Here is a 16,524-nt window from a genome sequence, read left to right on the forward strand (position 1 = left end):
GGGACAAGGCTGCCTGGTTCCAAAGCCAGTTCCCAGCAGAAGCTCTGAGGAACAGAATAGCAGGTAGTCATGGTCAAGGAGCTGGGTTTGGTGCCCAATTCCTAGTTACTGGCTGTATGGCCTTCATCCACTTATCCTGAGCTGTCCCCATCTGTACAACTGAGATCGTATCCCTTTCCTAGGGTTTGGGGAGATCTGAATGAAAGGCTGCCGGGGTGGGCAGCCCTGGTGGCACAGCGGTTTAGCACCACCTGCAGCCTAGGGCATGATCCTGGAGACCCTGGATCGAGTCCCACGTCAGGCTCTCTGCATGGAGTCCACTTCTCCCTCTGCCTGTGTCTCTGCCTCTGTGTGTGTGTGTGTGTCTATGAATAAATAATCTTTTAAAAAAAGAAAAAAAGAAAGGCTGCCGGGGAAGGGATCACAGAGCTGAGTGAGCTACAAGCCCCGGCCTGGATCAACCAGGAGGATTGGATCTTCCTAAGAAGATAAGAGATTGGAGAGGGGCACTGAGCTCTCTGGTTGCTCCAGGGGTTTGTGGGGGGTACATTGCAATGGGCCAAAGAAAGTCAGGTTTGCTGCTGGTGGTAGGCCCCCACACCTCTGCTCCAGAGGGCTCTGGGAGCCACACTGCTTGGGTTGGCACCCTACTGGGACGCTCAGCTGTAAGCCTCATCGTATGAGCCATAAATGGGAATCCTCAGGGTACCCACCTCTTAGCGCGCTTTCAAGAACTAAATGACTCCATGGTGAAGTGTTTAGAACAGTGCCTGGCACATACTAAGCCCTGAAATACTAGCTATGTATCGAGTCCAAGAGGACTAAGGAAGGAGTGGGTATCTGTTGAGCCCCCAGGATGACGGTCAGGACAGGAACTTTGAAGTAGGGCTCACCATCCCGCCCCCCCACTGGGCAAGCAGTAAGACAGGAGCAGAGCTGTGGGTCCCCAGCGCGGCGGGGTGCCAGGCTGACCTGGCCGCAGCGACTCCCTCCCGGGCTGCACCGTTGCCCTGTCCTTGGCCTTTGTCTGCCGCTGCAGCGTCTCCTCTTTCCTGGGCGGCCTCCCTTCCTTTGTTGGCCTGGGGGTCAGGACCCGCAGCCACCTGCATTATTAATGCTCGCGGGTAAGGCTGCAGCCCCCGGGGGGTGGGGGTGGACTGCGCCTGTCCCCCCGGAGCAGAACCGGGGTAGGCGGCGCTCGCTCAGGCTCCGCTCGGGGCGCCCGGGCTGCGGGATCTTGGGCGAGAGGACCGAGACCCCGGGAAGCCCCTCTTCACGGAGCCCGCCATGGGGGACAGCAAGGGCAAAGGCAAGGGCAAAGCGCCGCAGCGCCGGGAGGGAGCCGGGGCGCCGGCCTCGGGGGAGCAGGGCTCGGGGTCCGCCAGCGCAGACGGCGCGCCCAGCCGAGAACGCCGACAGGGTCGCGGCAAGGCCCGCAGGGCCAGGTCGGTCCCGGGGCCCGCCACCCCGGGAAGCCGCGGGGCCCTCGGTGGCCGCCGGGAGCCCACCGCGGAGGGAGGCGGCGGCGGCGGGCCGCCCGGGGCTGCGCCGCCAGCGGAGGCCCAGGAGGCCCAGCGGAGACCCGGCAGCGCGCGGCGTCGGGGACCCGGGTCCAAGGACAGCCGCCAGCACCCGGACGGCCAAGGCGGGCGCCGGGAGGAGGAGCGTCTCCCCGGAGAAGGCAGGACCCGCGAACCCGGCCGCCGCAGGAATAGAGGGAAAGGGCGGAGACCCCCGGCTGGGCAGGGCGGCCGAGAGCCCCGGGGCCCCGGGGGCGGCGCGTCGGGCGGAGACGCGGGCAGCTCTTGCCCGGACAGCGAAGCCCGCGAGGCCCAGGACGGCGACCGCCGGAGCAGCGGGGCCCCGGGGCTGCGGCCCAGGCCGGCGCAAGCGGACTCGGGCTCGGGAGACGCGCAACCCGGGTCGGAGCCGGCGCCGGAACCCCGCGAGCGCGCCAGCAGCGACGGGCTCTTCAGCGACGACGGGGACAGCGCTGAGCCCCGGAGCCGGGAAGGGTCGTCGGGAGCGGGACGGAGGAAGGAGAGCGAGGATTCCGGGGCAGACACGGAGTCGAGCCTGGAGGGGGCCGGGCCAGGAGGGGGCCCACGGGCGGCCCCAAGATCGGCGAGCTGGGCCGCTGGAGCCGAAGAGACTGGGCCCGGCGAAAACGCCGCGGCCTCCAGCTCCCTCGAGGGCAGCCCCGCGTGCGTCCCCCGGAGCTCGCGGGCTTCTCGGGGCCCCAGGCTGCCCCGGGACGCGAGAGACAACGAGGCGCCGCCCGACGCTGAGCCGCAGGGCGCCGAGGCTGGAAGGGCCGAGACCTCGGCCGCCGCGACTCGGCGCCGCCAGGTCGGAAAGGTGGTGGCGAAGGTGCCGGAGGCGGCCGGCGACAGCGAATCTGGGGCTGGAGGAGAAGACGGGCCCCGGGACCCAGCGCCGCTGGCCGCCCTCGTGGCGCTCCGCAGGCTCCGCGCAAAAGCGCCGCCGGCCCCGGCTCCCCAGGCCGCGGCCCCGGCTCCCGGCTGCACCGGCCTCAAGGAGCGGCTCCTGCGCGTCGTGCGCGCCCTGGGTCTCCTGCGGTGGCTGCGGCGGCGGCTGCAGGCGGGCGGGGGCCGGGGGGCGGGGCCGCGGGCGGGCGGGGGCCGGGGGGCGGGGCCGCGGGCGGGCGGGGGCCGGGGGGCGGGGCCGCGGGCGGGCGGGGGCCGGGGGGCGGGGCCGCGGCGCCGCCTCGTGCTGCGCCTGGCGGGCGTAGCGGGCCTGGGGGGACGGCCCGGGGCTCCCCCTAGCGGCGGCTCGAGCTCCCCGCAGCTTGCGAAGAGCCCAGCTCCCGGGGACCCCTCGGAGGACGAGGACCGGACTCCGGATCCCAAGTTCGCCGTCGTGTTCCCCAGGATCCACAGGACTGGGAGGGCGTCGAGCAGCCGGAGCTCAGAGGACGCGTCCGCGGACACCCCACCCGCGGAGGGGCACGTTCGGCCTTGTGCGGGAGCCTCGGGAGACAGTGAGGGGCGCGGGGCGAGTGGACAAAGTGGGGCCGGGTCCCCCCGAGGGTCTCTCCTCGACCCTCCTGCCCACGACGAGCCCCCACTCGACGAGAGCGGCTCCAGCAGCGAGGCGGAGCCCGAGACCTTGGGGGCCGAGGCCCGGGTCCACTGGGCCCAGAGCTCAGAACCCCGCCAGGACCCTGGGCTTGGCGCCGACGCGCTGCTGCCCAGACTCACCTTGGAGACCCGCGTGCGGTGGGGGAGGAGCCCCGGCCCCTGCGGGTCCCCGAGGGAGCGGTGGGAGCCCGAGGACGAGACCGAGGAAGCGCTGGAGAGGGACCTGGAGCTGAGCCTGGGGCCCGGCCTGGAGCTGCCGCCCGCACTGGACGCTGAGGGCAGGAGCCCCGGGGAAGGTCTGGAAGACACGGAGGACCTGGCTCTGCTGCGGTGAGCGGGAGGCAGTTCCAGACGCGTGGCGCCCGGGTCCCACAGCTCCTCCTATCCCACCCTACCTCCAGTTTTATAAATTGTGTCCGTAGAAGGGATTGTACCTTACCAGAGGTCCTCTGGCTGGAAGGGGAGGAGAGGGGTGAAAATCAGGAGCCCTGCCTGGGACTTCCTTCTCTGGCTCACAGCTTGCCTCTGGGTCAGCGACCTGGTCCTGCTGGTAGCCCCCATGAAGTGGGTACCTCACTTGGCAGCCGGGCCCCTGTGTTCTGGTCAGGGCTCAGAGAGGGTGCACGACTTGCCCAAAGTACCTCCGCGGCCGGTGGCAGCACTAACCCAGGACCTCCTTCTGCCCCCAATTCCCCGCTCCTCTATCCTGCTGTCGCCACAGACCAGTGTGTAACAGCTCTGTGCTGCTGTGCCTCAAGAAGAGATTTCATCTGGGCCGAATCTATGTATGGGGGCACCTGGGGAGGGTGGGTGGGGTGGGATTCCATTTCCTGGGATCAGAGGGCCCTCTGGCACTTCTAGAATTTCTCCTTCCTTTTCCTCCCAGGGCTGGGTGCTGAACCCTCATTGGGGACCTGCAGAGTGGGAGCCAGGGGCTGGGGACTGGGCCAGGGAGCACCCGAGTCCCACTCCAACTGTAGCAGAGGAAGTAGGGGTGCTTTCTCCATGTTCTGATGAGAGCATCTACTTCTCTCCCCAGACCTTTGGGGGCCCTCTTCTGCTCTCTCTGAACCCCCGCCGGCCCCTGCCTCTCTTTTCAGCTGAGGTCCTGGCCAGCTACCACCCCAAGAAGGCCCCTAACACCACCCCGTACGTGACTTTGCCCCACCAACCCTCTGCTCACCTCCCTGGGCACCCAAGCCCCAGCATGTCCCCTGAGACCCTGGGGACTGAGGGTCCTGTCTGCACCTAGGAGGGCCCAACTCTGGTAGCCTTCTCATTGGCTCCCTATCCTCCTCCTTCAGACACATTTTGGCCGTCGTGGTATCAGCCTATAGCCTGTCGCAGAGCACCGGGCAGGGCACATGCATTCTCCTCAGGTGAGTGGTGGTGCCCTGCTAAACCCACAGACCACTCAGGGCTGGGACGCAGGGGACGTGGGGTCTGCATTTGAAGCTGCTGGTCTAGTCCACTGCTGGGCAGCAGCGATGGAGTTGGTAAGGGCTGTGCTCCTGGCTTAAGTCATCCCTGTGCCCTTGAATGTGGCATCTTGGAGACTTCTTTCTCTTTGGTCTCCATGCCCTGTGTCTGTCTTTCCACATTTCCACAGGTGTGTTTGTGTGTGCGGGGGTTGTTCACTTCCAGGTGGGCATACCCCACTTCCTGGGCTCAGTGGGGTGTCCTCTGTGCCCCTTCCCGGAGACCCTGTCGGCTCCTCCCTCCTGCAGTGGGCACAGTAGCTCCGGGAAGACAGAAGCTGCCAAAAAGATTGTGCAGTTCCTCAGCAGCCTGGCAAGGGAGCAGACAAGGGACAGAAGATGTCAGGTGAGGGGCAGCTGGCCTTTTCCCAGGGATCCAGGAGGGACCTTCCTTCTCCTTTGGGCCAGGAGAGTGGTCTCCAGCCTCAGGCTTCTCCTTGGGGACAGTCCCAGGCATTGCCTACCATGGGGCGGGTAGGGGGGTCTGAGCCTCTCAGGGGTGAGCACAGCCCCTGGGCGCAAAGTATCCTCAGCTGATCAGTGGCTACCACTGCCACGCCCAGGGACGCTTGAACGCTCCTCCCCCACACAGCTGGATGGCGTGCTGCTCCTGCTCAGCAGCTTTGGCCACGCCAAGACAGTCCTCAACGCCAACGCCAGCCGCTTTGGCCAGGTCTTCTGCTTCTGCCTGCAGCAGTGAGTGCCGGGAGTCCTGGTGGGCGCAGGGAGCACTCATGATCACTTCCCTTCACTGGGAACCTGAGGCTGCTGCCCTTGGGTCCAGCCCCTAGTGTGTCCCATTCTGAGCAGCACCCCTAGGTTGCATGCACCCCAGGCACCTCCACCCACTGTCCTGTGCCCACAGTGGGGTCATCGTGGGAGCTTCTGTGTCACACTATCTGCTTGAGACCTCAAGGGTGGTGTTTCAGGTAAGAGCCACCCTGCTGCTCCCAGAATGGGAAAGAGGGAGGGCCCACTGTGGGGGGGCCTGCGGTCACTAAGCCCCCTCCCTGCCTTTCTCAGGACTTGTCCTTGCTCCCCTAAGGCCCAGGACCGGACCACTACTCCCCCTAAGCCAGTCCTTCTCCCCAAGGCCCAGGCTGAGCGGAGCTTCCATGTGTTCTATGAGATGCTGGCGGGGCTAGACCCTGTGGAACGGGAGCGGCTCTCCCTCCAGGGGCCAGAGACCTACTACTACCTCAACCAGGTGGGGGAAGGCCCAGCTGGCACTGGGTGACAGGGCTTGCTCAGGGGTCTAGGAGTGGCCCTGGTGGAGTGGAGCTCTTGGTGGCTGGGCCCTGTCCCCTGACCCCTGCTGTGCTCCGCAGGGCCAGGCCTGCAGTCTCCAGGGTAAGGACGACGCCCAGGACTTCGAAGGACTGCACAAAGCCCTGCAGGTCATATGCCCCGAGGAGGTGACCGCCGCCTGGGCCGTGCTGGCCGCCATCCTGCACCTGGGCAACATTTGCTTCTCTTCCTCAGAGGTGGGCTCCTGCCACGGCCAGCAGCCAGTGTGGACGCTGGGTCAGCTGTGGCGTGTTTGCATCATCAGGGCCACAATGATACCAAGCACTTGTAGGTAGATTCCAAAGGCCTGGCTTCATGCTGGGCATGGAGCTTACTTAAATAAAAAAATAAATAATTTTTTTTTTTTTTCAAAAAAGGGGATCCCTGGGTGGCTCAGCGGTTTAGCGCTGCCTTCGGCCCAGGGCATGATCCTGGAGACCCGGGATCAAGTCCCACGTCAGGCTCCCTGCATGGAGCCTGCTTGTGTCTCTGCTTCTCTCTCTTTCTCTGTGTCTCTCATGAATAAATAAATAAAACCTAAAACAAAAAAACCCCCAGTGAGACAGTGGAGGCTCAGAGAGGGCGGCAACTTCCAGAGCCGGCCAGCTAGTCAAGAAGATAAATTAGGACTCAATCTCAGGGCCCCCCTCCACTCGAGTCAGCTCCCCACGCAGTCTGACTTTGGGCAGCAGGGCAGCTCCCGGGAAGAGGAAGCCAGGCCCTGCCTGCCCCGCGGGAGGGCGGGCCCATTCCCCAGCACAGCTCTCCCTGCTTCCTCCCTTCTCTGTCCAGCGGGGGTCCCAGGAGGTGGCTGCTGTGTCCAGCTGGGCCGAGATCCACGCAGCAGCCCGGCTACTGCTGGTGCCGCCTGAGCGCTTGGAGGGGGCCGTCACCAGGAGGGTCGTGGTGAGCCCTGGGCTCCTCGGGGTGGGGAGGCAGCCCCAATCCCCCCCCCGCCCTCCCCCCCCCGCCCCCCCCCCCCCCCCCCCCCCCCCCCCCGCAGGCTTGACCTGTTGTTCCACGTGCCCTACCTCCTCTGTCCTCCAGGAGACACCCTATGGCTGGGTCTGCAGATCTCTGCCGATGGAAAGCGCCATTGATGCCAGGTGGCCCTGGGGACGGGAGGGAGCCATCGCCAGGCGGCCACTCTACCGCACAGGCTCACTCAGCGTGCCCACAGGGACGCCCTGGCCAAGGCCCTGTACTCACGGCTTTTCACCTGGCTTCTGAGGAGGACCAATGCGCAGCTGGCACCGCCCAGAGAGGGAGAGAACATGGACACCATCACTGTCATGGATGTCTACGGCTTTGAGGTCACCCCTTGGGGCAGGCCCCACTATGGGGTGCTCACCTCATCCTGAGCATTTCTGGGGTCAGCGCTCCATGAGGGGAGCACTTGTGAGCTCTTGCCTGCCTGGCCGTGAGATAGCACACACTCCACAGGTGTAGCCTGTCCAGTCCTGACATCACCTCTGGAGAGTTCCATCCTGCTTGGCCTTGCAGAGTCTCATAGGAGCCTCTAAGGCAGCAGAAGACAGAAGCCCTAGGATGAAGCAGCCCACAGCCTCACCTCCCATGCACCAAGAGAAGCAGGAAAAGGGACAGTCCCCTGAATGGTCCTGAGTTTTCATAAGCTCTTCACCCCTTTCTAGAAGATCCTACGTCCTCCGGGCAGGGAGGAGGGGACTTGAGCAAGAGAAGGTGGCCTCCACTCTTGTTCCCTGGGTGGGCACTGGTCACTTGCCCTTGCTCTCTCCTCTCCAGCATGCCCTTGGTGACTATGCCCTCTCCGGAGGGAGGGATGGCAGTGGCAAGTGTGCGTGTATGTGCACATACATGCTCTTGTGTGTGTGTTAGAGTGTGTCAGAGCTCTCTGTACAAAGCCACATGGAGGGAGGGACTCTGCTGGGCTTGTGAGTAAAGTGCTGGCAGACACAGAGGGAGGGACTTGTGATCTCTACAGGAGGATTTCTGGAAGGCTTCTTGGAGGCAGTGGCCTGGAGCCCTGCTTATGAGGATGTAGGATTCTGATAGCCAGCAAGCCACTAGGTCATAGGAAAAGGTGCCTTCAAGACCACAGGATGGCTGTGACCAGAGGCCTGAAGGCTCACGGTCCTACAGAGGCAAAGGGAGGGGTGTGGGCTGAGGCCTGTGCCTTTGGGCTTGACCCCTTGGGCTGTAGCAGCAGCCCCAGGGCACCACTCCTCCCTGAGTTCTGGGAGGGGAATGAGGGACGCCAGGTCAGCGGGTCAGCGTGCAGGCCTCCCCTGTGCCTCCGCCCTGTGTGGGTGCCCACGTCACTGCCCCTGTTCCTCCAGGCCCTGAGGGTGAATGGCCTGGAGCAGCTGTGTAATAACCTTGCCAGCGAGCGCCTGCAGCTCTTCTCCAGCCAAATGCTTCTGGCCCAGGAGGAGGTAAGAGGCCCTGGGCCTGGTGGTGGCTGGGAACACCAGGCCTTCCAGAACAGGGGCCATCCCTGAGAAACAGAGCGCCCTGAACTGAGAACTCTGCCCCCAAACCCCCATCCCCGCCCCCACCACACTATGAACCATCTCAGCCCTGCTGGGCCTCATTTTATTCATCTGGACAATGGGAGGGCCATCCCTGCTCTGGCTCCAATGAGCTCTAACAATTGGCCCCATGCTGGCTGTTCCCAGGAGGTGTGTCGGCGAGAGCTGCTGTCCTGGGTGCCCATTCTCCAGCCTGTGCGGGAGACCTGCCTGGACCTCCTCATAGACCAGCCTCACAGCCTCCTGAGTATCCTGGATGCCCAGACATGGCTGTCACAGGTGAGCCCCAAGCGGTGGGGGCCCTGGTCCAGAAACTCTGCCCATAGCCTCTCAGCACAGTTTGGGTTCAAATCCTGTCTCTGGGTGATCTTGAGCAAGATACCTACCTCTCTGGGGTTCCTCAAGTCCTGAACAGGCAGGGTGGTGGGGACTGCACGGGGCTCATGCAGGGCTTGCGGGGGGTCCCTCAGGCCTCCAGCTGGTAGGAAGCTAGCCCCAGGGCCGCGGTGCACCCATTCCACAAGTACTTACTGGCTGACCCTGGAGAGACACACAGTCTGGGCAGAGGAATATCATGTGCAAAGGCCTGAGGGAAGCTCATCCCTCTTATCAGGCCACAGACCACACCTTCCTCCAGAAGTGCCACTATCACCATGGCAATCACACCTGCTATGCCAAACCCCAGCTGCCCCTTCCTATCTTCACCGTGAGGCATTACGCGGGGACCGTCACCTACCAGGTATCGGAGTAAATCAGGGACAGACTCTTGGGTGAATCAGTGAGGGCGATGTGGCCCGGGTGTCCCCTCCCCAGAGCTGAGTCATCTGATGAGAAAGAGGAGTAAGTGAGGGGCGGCCCCTCCCAGGGTTTGACTGTTATTTCTACCTATGCCCACAGTTCCTTTTCTTTTTTTTTAAGATTTTATTTATTTATTTATGAGACACACACACACACACACACAGAGGCGGAGACACAGGCAGAGGGAGAAGCAGGCTCCATGCAGGGAGCCCGATGTGGGACCCGATCCCGGGTCCCCAGGACCACACCCCAGGCCAAAACAGGCGCCAAACCACTGAGCCACCCAGGGATCCCCAGGCCCTACACAGTTCCAAGCATAATTTAATGAGTTCTGGATGAGCACCATGGGGTAAAGGGAGACGAGACTGGCCTCTGGCCTGCCTGCTTCTCTTGAACTTTCATTTTCCTATTTTTAAAATGGGAATACAGTCTGTCCTATAACACTGTTGGGAAGATTAAATGCAGTAATGGGGAAGTGGTCAGGCAAGTGCCTAGCACACACTAGGTGCTCACTGAAGGGACTCGCCTTTCCCCCTTCGAAATTTCGCAGTGACTGCACACCCACCCAGGAGGAGAACTGCTGAGGGGAGGAGGCCTCATATAAAGGGTGAGATCATGTGGCTAGTTTGAGGTAGGGCAAGTCCTGTAAGGCTTCCTGGAAGAGGTGACATGCTTTGGTTATAGAAGAAAACACAAACCACTCAGGAATTACCCAACCAAGAAACCCAGGGGATATATATATATATGTTAATCATACCTCTGCCCCCTCACCAAAAACCAATCACATCTAAATACACACACAAGGAGATTGAATAAAGAAAACCACAAAAGAAAACTTTTTTTAAAAGATTTTATTTATTTATTTGAGAGAGAAAGAATGAGAGTGCATGAAGTGGAGGGCAAGGGAGAGGGAGAGAAGCAGGCTCCCTGCTGAGCAGGAAGCCCGATGCAGGACTCGATCCCAGGACCCTGAGATCATGACTTGAGCCAAAGGCAGATGCTTAGCCATCTGAGTCACCCAGGCGCCCCCAAAAAACTTTTTTTTTTTTTAAAGATTTTATTTATTTATTCATGATAGTCACAGAGAGAGAGAGAGGCAGAGACGCAGGCAGAGGGAGAAGCAGGCTCCATGCACCGGGAGCCCGACGTGGGACTCGATCCCGGGTCTCCAGGATCGCGCCCTGGGCCAAAGGCAGGCGCCAAACCGCTGCGCCACCCAGGGATCCCCCCCAAAAAACTTTTTTTAAAACTTTTTAAAGTAATATCAACACCCAAAGTGGGGCTTGAACTCACATTTTTTCTTTCTTTTTTTTTTTTTTGAACTCACATTTTCTTTAAAAAAAAGGGGGGGGGGGGATCCATGGGTGGCTCAGTGGTTTAATGCCTGCCTTCGGCCCAGGGTATGATCCTGGAGTTCTGGGATCCAATCCCACATTGGGCTCCCTGCATGGGGTCTGCTTCTCCTCGGCCTGTGTCTTTGCCTCTCTTTCTCTCTGTGTCTCTCATGAATAAATAAATAAAATCTATTAAAAAATATATTAAAAAAATTTTTAAGTCTTTTGATGCACTTAGGTTTTAATTTGAAAAAATTTTTATTTATTAGAACACCTGGGTGGCTCAGTGGTTGAGCGTCTGCCTTCAGCTCAGGTCATGATCCCAGGTCCAGGGATCGAGTCCCGCATCGGGCTCCCTGCAAGGAGCCTGCTTCTCCTTCTGCCTGTGTCTCTGCCTCTCTCTGTCTCTCATGAATAAATAAGTAAGATCTTTTAAAAAAAAATGTATTTAAGTCCTCTCTATACCCAATGTGGGACTTGAACTCACAACCCTGAGATCAGGAGTCACAAATTTCCACCCACTGCACCAGCCGGGCACCCCACAAAAGTTTTAATTTTGATGATATCCCATTTATTTTTTCTTTTGCTGCCTATGCTGTTGGTGTCCTATTCAGGAAATCGTTGCCAAGTCCGACGTCACAAAGCTTTCTTCCTATGTTTTCTTCTAAGAGTTTTAGAGTTCCAGGCCTTAAATTTAGGTCTTTGATCCATTCATTTTGGGTTAATTTTTATATCTGGTATGAGATAAGAGCCCAACTTCATTCATGTGCACGGGGATTTCCAGTTTTCTCAGAGCCATTCGTTGAAAAAAACAAAGGTGGCCCTTTATTTAGCTCAGTGGGAGAGGCTGGACTGTGACAAAGGGACCAGCCTCCACCCCAGCCTCTCCCTTGGGCTTCTCCTCCACACCCCACACTGTCTCCTGCAGGTTCACAGGTTTGTAAACAGAAACCGGGATCATCTTGACCCTGCCGTGGCAGAAATGCTTGCGCAGAGCCAGCTGCAGGTGCTCTGCCAGCCCCTTTTGAGCCCCTACCCCTCCACACTTGCCCCCCACCCCCTTGGACCATGGGCTGAGCTTCCCAGGGTCTGGATGCCGGAGACTGGCCCACCCTGGCTCCCGGGGACCCGGGCACAGGCTGGGCTCTGGACAGGCCTGGGAAGCGAGCCAGCTCAGCCTCCCCTCGCCCCGCAGCTGGTGGGCAGCCTGTTCCAGGAAGCAGAGTCCCCATCCTGGGGTGGGTCGCGCAAACCCACACTGGCCTCCCGCTTCCAGCATTCCCTAGAGGACCTCATAGCCCAGCTGGGCAGGTGAGAACAGCGGCCCCCACATGAGACCCCAGGGACTTGAATGGGGGGGGAGCTGGCTTGTGCCCAAGTGACCCCCTTCCTTCCATCAGGAGCTACGTCTATCTCATTCAGTGCCTCAACCCCAACCCGGGAAAGGTGAGCCTCAACCACACCCCCCACACGGCACCTGGCCACATCCACCTGCCTGCCCTGTTCAGAAGCCCCCGGCCTCCCCCGCAGTTCTAGGCCCCTTGACTCCAGCTCTCGCTGGCTCTGTTCCATGGCCACAGCTTCCAGGCCTCTTTGACGTGGGACACGTGGCAGAGCAGCTGCACCAGGCGGGTGTCTTGGAGGCCGTGTACGCCCGAAGTGCCAACTTTCCTGTCCGCGTGGCCTTTCAGGCCTTCCTGGCCAGGTAGGACCCCGGGATGGAGGGGGCCAAGGGCCCCCGCACCTCAGGGCCAGAACCCGCAAGGGGGGGCTAGCACCCCTTCAGGGTGTCCTTTCCTAAGGACATCGGCCTGGCTCCAGCCTCCCTCCTTTCACTGCTCTCTCTCCGTTCCCTCTGTCCCTCCTCCCTTCCTTAGTCATCAGCCCCTTCCCTCCATGCCTCCGCCCACCCCTCTATTCAGCAAAGCTCTGCTGGGTGCCTGGCACATAGTAGGTGCCTTCCAAATCGCTGTTGAATGTTGAATGACTTAGAGACTGAATATGTGCTGGAGGCGGGAGGTCAAACAAGTAGGGGGTGCCTCGCTGTGCTTGTTCTGACCTCAGCTCTCCATCCTCGGGGCAGGTTCCGGGCCCTGGAGACAGAGGGGCAGGGAGAGTCCTCTGACCGCCAGAGGTGTGGCGCCATCCTGAGCCAGGTGCTGGGGGCCGAGTCGCCCCTCTGGCACCTCGGAGCCACCCAGGTGTGTGTGTGTGTGTGTATGTGTGTGTGCGCGTGTGCGTGCACGCACACAGAGACGGAGGCATGGCTGGAAAGGCAGAGGAGTGTCCCAGGACAAACTCAGGAATTGGTGGTCCTTCTGGGTGGTGAGGAGACGGAGTGGGCCTGGGTGGCAGGGGTCCTGGGCTCCCCACAAGACTGTCCCGCTGGAAGGGAGGAGGCGGAGGCTTCAGGAGAAGAGCAGGGTGGGGCCCCTCCTCTCTGCCCCCAGGTCCTGCTGCGGGAGCCCGGCTGGCAGCAGCTGGAGCAGCACTGGACCCGGCGACGCTCCCAGGCCCTGCTCACCTTGCACCGCAGCCTCCGCACCTGCATCTCCCGCCAGCGCCTCAGCCGCCTCCTCCTGCCACGGATGCAGGCTCGCGTGCGGGGGCTCCAGGCCAGGTCTGCAGGGGTGGGATGACCCTTCTCCAGGTGGTGGGGCCTCAAGGAAAGTCTGCCTGCCCCAGGGGCCATCCGGTCAGCACCCCGGGTCCGTGTCCATACAACTTCTGTTCTAATACCCCGACTCACAAGAAGCTCACTAACTGCTGAGGGCATCTGAACCTCCAGTCTTTCAATTTTTTTTAAAGATTTTATTTATTTATTCATAAGAGACACACGGAGCGAGGCATAGACACAGGCAGAGGGAGAAGCAGGCTCCCTGTGGGGAGCCTGATATGGGACTTGATCCCAGGAGTCTGGGATCATGACCTGAGCCAAAGGCAGACACTCAACCACTGAGCCACCTGGGCATCCCAAGAATGATCTTTTAAAAGCATGAATCAGGTTGTGTGGGGCTCTGCCTACCTCTCCAGACGCTAGGTCAGATTTTTATACTCCAGGCTCTTTGGACTTCTCGCTCTTGTAACACTTCCCTCCCCCTTTTCACATAATTAGCTCCCACTCACCTTCACAGTTTGGTGTGAATGTCTGTGCTCATTCATCCAACAGCTGTTGCTTGCCCTTCTTCATGACCCTGGGCCCAGAGCTGGTGACCCCAGGATGGAGGCAGAGGTGACACCTACCCAGGGGGGTGGGGAGGGTGGGGGGTGGTGGTGGTGGCAGGATCAGGTGCAGGCAGTAAACCAGCCACCAGTCACTCAAAAGGTGGCGGTAAAGTGCTGAGAACAAAATAAGGGCAGTGCCCTGGAGCCCAGGGAGCCTTCCGAGACAGGGCACCCATCACCACGATCTACTTCCAAAATGTCATCACCAACAGAAGCTCTGCATCTCTCAGCAATAATTCCCTGTTCGCCTTTCGTCCAGCTCCCAGTAAACTCCAGTCCACTTTCTATCCCTATGAATTTGCCTATTCCAGATATTCCATGTAAGTTGACTCATGCGGTATTTCCTTCTACATCTGGCTCACTGCACTAAGTGGAACATTTGTGAGGTTCAGCCACGTTGTAACAGGTACCAGGACTTGGCTTCTCTTCTACAGCTGACGAACGTGGCGCTGTATGTGCAGACCAAACATAGTGTCTCCTCTCATCCACCAGTGGTCATTTGGACTCTTTCCTCCTCTCGGTGATTGTGAATAAGGCTGCTGGAAACACGAGCGTGCCCGTGTCTGTTTGAATCTCTACTTTCAGTTCTTTGGGGTCTTTCCCTAGGAGTGGAATTGCTGGGTCATATGGTCATTCTATGTTTTGTTTTTTGAGGAGTTAGCTCCCACCAGCTTGGGTCAGGGTTCCAATTTCTCTACAGCCTTGCTGACACTTATTTACTACCTTAAAAAAAATTTTTAAAAGAGTTTATTTATTCATGAGACAAAGAGAGACGGGCAGAGACACAGGCAGAGGGAGAAGCAGGCTCCCTGCAGGGAGCCAGATGGGGGGACTCGATCCCAGGACCCCAGGATCACGACCTGAGCCAAAGGCAGACACTCAACCAATGAGCCACCCAGGCGCCCTATTTTCTACTTTTTAAATGATAGCCATCCTAGTGGGCATGAAGCAGTGCCTCATTGGGGTTTTGATTTGCATTTCTCTAATGACTGACGAGGTTGAGCATCTTCTCGTGTGTTTCTTGGCCAGTTATGTATCCTCTTGGAGAGATGTCTAGTCAAGTCCTCTGTCTGCCTTTTGTGTGTTTAGTTTGTCTTATTAAGTTGTGGACGTTCTTTATAAATCCTAGATGTCCTCAAACTCTTATCAAATACGTGATTTGCAAATGGTCTCCCATTCTGTGGGTTGTCTTTTGACCCTCTTGATGGTGTCCTTTGATGTGCAAAACCTGTACACTTATTATCATTTTTTTAAGTAAACTCTACCCCCAACACGGGGCTTAAGCTCATGACCCCCAGATGCTCTACCGAGCCAGCTGGCCACCTCAAAGCTGTGCATTTATTTTCTCATTTTCATCCTGCTCTGGACTCCTTCACTGAGAAGTCTAGTTTTTCTTATACCTGGAAGATTCTCAAAGACATGATCTCTTCTTCGATCTCTTATTAGACTCCCAGCGATAGCAGTTTTTTCATTTTTAGGAGTTCGGCTGCTTAAAAATGTGTCAGACTCTTCTCAACGTGTCAGTTGATTCATTTAATCTTGTGATGGGGCAAGGGTTACACGAATCCTCATTTTGTGGATGATGACGATGAAGCCGAGAGGCACGGTGACTTATCCACGACCACACTGAGCGAGCAGGAGGGAGGTGCACCTGCTGGTGGGCTCTGCTGCCAAAGACTATAATCGCCTGTGCCGAACACCTTAATTTACTTGCTCTTTCAAGGTGTCCTGTCCTTTCCCCGTGACTTCAGTTAAGCACCCAGGGGACGTCGGCCTGGGGTCCACGCTGACGTTCATGTCTCGGCTCAGAGGGTTTGGGTACCAGGCCTACGCTTGGACCCCTCCCCAACCTCCTTCCCGGCCTCCAGGAAGCGGTACCTCCGGCGACGGGCAGCTCTGGGACAACTGAACACCGTCCTGCTGGTGGCCCGGCCCCTGCTCCGGAGGCGCCAGAGATTGCAGGTCAGGTAGACGTCCGGGCGGGGCCGCTGCCCTCAGCAGCTCACGGTAGGGACGTCAGGCCGCCTCGCTGGCCAAGTTGGCCAGACCCCAGCCTGGTCCACCCCTGGCCCCCGCGCACCAGGACCAAGGTCTCAGAGTCATTGCTGGTCCACTCTTCCCATTTCCTGCTGCCTGGTCAGGGGAGGCTGGGGCCTCCGGAAGGTCACTTCCTTCACCCCTGCTCACCCTCCAGAGGCTGATGCTCCCCTGCCCACCTGGGGTGCCTGCCTGTCCCCTCCAGACCTTCCTCAGGGCCTGTCTGCTTCCCTCTTTTGCCTGATGACTCCACTGTGCAGGCCATAAAGCGGCTCAAAGGTCAGGGCCCACATAGTGCCCCCCCCCCCGGGGCTCCTCCCTGGCTGGACTTTGTCCCCGGGACCATCTCTTCCTGTCTTCTTCCCAGCACCCTGGCAGACGGGCAGCAAAGGCCAGTAGGGCTCTGAAGGGCTGGCAGCAGGCAGCCGGCCCTCTGGGTCTGCGCTTGTTTCCCTGCTGGGGGCGGGAGGGGGCAGCCGAACTGCTGAGGTGGGGAGGAGCTGCCAGGAGGTTCGCGGAGACTCCTCACCGGGCACCGGCTCCTCCTGCATCTCCCCCCGCAGCTTGGCTATTGGCGTGGCTGGTGTAGCAGCAAAGCCTCCAAGAAAGTCCCAAGCATGGTAGGTGGCCTGGAAGCTGGAGGGTGTCCACTGAGGTGTGAACCTCTGGAAACTGGCACGGCTTGAGGATGAGTGTGGGGTTCCAAGGGGAGCATCCTTTATGCCTCCCAAGAAGAGGCCTGGGCCCATGGTCT

The 16,524-nt window shown here is 59.8% G+C and overlaps 1 protein-coding gene across 1 annotated transcript in view; it reads left to right on the forward strand.

Annotated features, from left to right (window-relative positions):
• The first annotated feature begins 1,287 nt into the window (after positions 1–1,287).
• MYO15B (myosin XVB) overlaps positions 1,288–16,524 on the forward strand; it is a 29,174-nt gene continuing 13,937 nt past the window's right edge. The window contains 24 exon segments of the mRNA XM_072782151.1: positions 1,288–2,579; positions 2,787–3,431; positions 3,823–3,886; positions 4,141–4,250; positions 4,406–4,484; positions 4,803–4,925; positions 5,172–5,275; positions 5,445–5,508; positions 5,673–5,786; positions 5,908–6,063; positions 6,659–6,772; positions 6,914–6,972; positions 7,047–7,179; positions 8,185–8,280; positions 8,524–8,655; positions 8,990–9,115; positions 11,437–11,514; positions 11,704–11,819; positions 11,909–11,954; positions 12,089–12,213; positions 12,592–12,709; positions 12,959–13,128; positions 15,602–15,695; positions 16,334–16,390. Coding sequence (XP_072638252.1) covers positions 1,288–2,579; positions 2,787–3,431; positions 3,823–3,886; positions 4,141–4,250; positions 4,406–4,484; positions 4,803–4,925; positions 5,172–5,275; positions 5,445–5,508; positions 5,673–5,786; positions 5,908–6,063; positions 6,659–6,772; positions 6,914–6,972; positions 7,047–7,179; positions 8,185–8,280; positions 8,524–8,655; positions 8,990–9,115; positions 11,437–11,514; positions 11,704–11,819; positions 11,909–11,954; positions 12,089–12,213; positions 12,592–12,709; positions 12,959–13,128; positions 15,602–15,695; positions 16,334–16,390 — 4,215 coding nt within the window.

The sequence above is a fragment of the Canis lupus genome, chromosome 16 (genome assembly GCF_048164855.1).
Source record: "Canis lupus baileyi chromosome 16, mCanLup2.hap1, whole genome shotgun sequence".
NCBI classification, from domain to species: domain Eukaryota; kingdom Metazoa; phylum Chordata; class Mammalia; order Carnivora; family Canidae; genus Canis; species Canis lupus.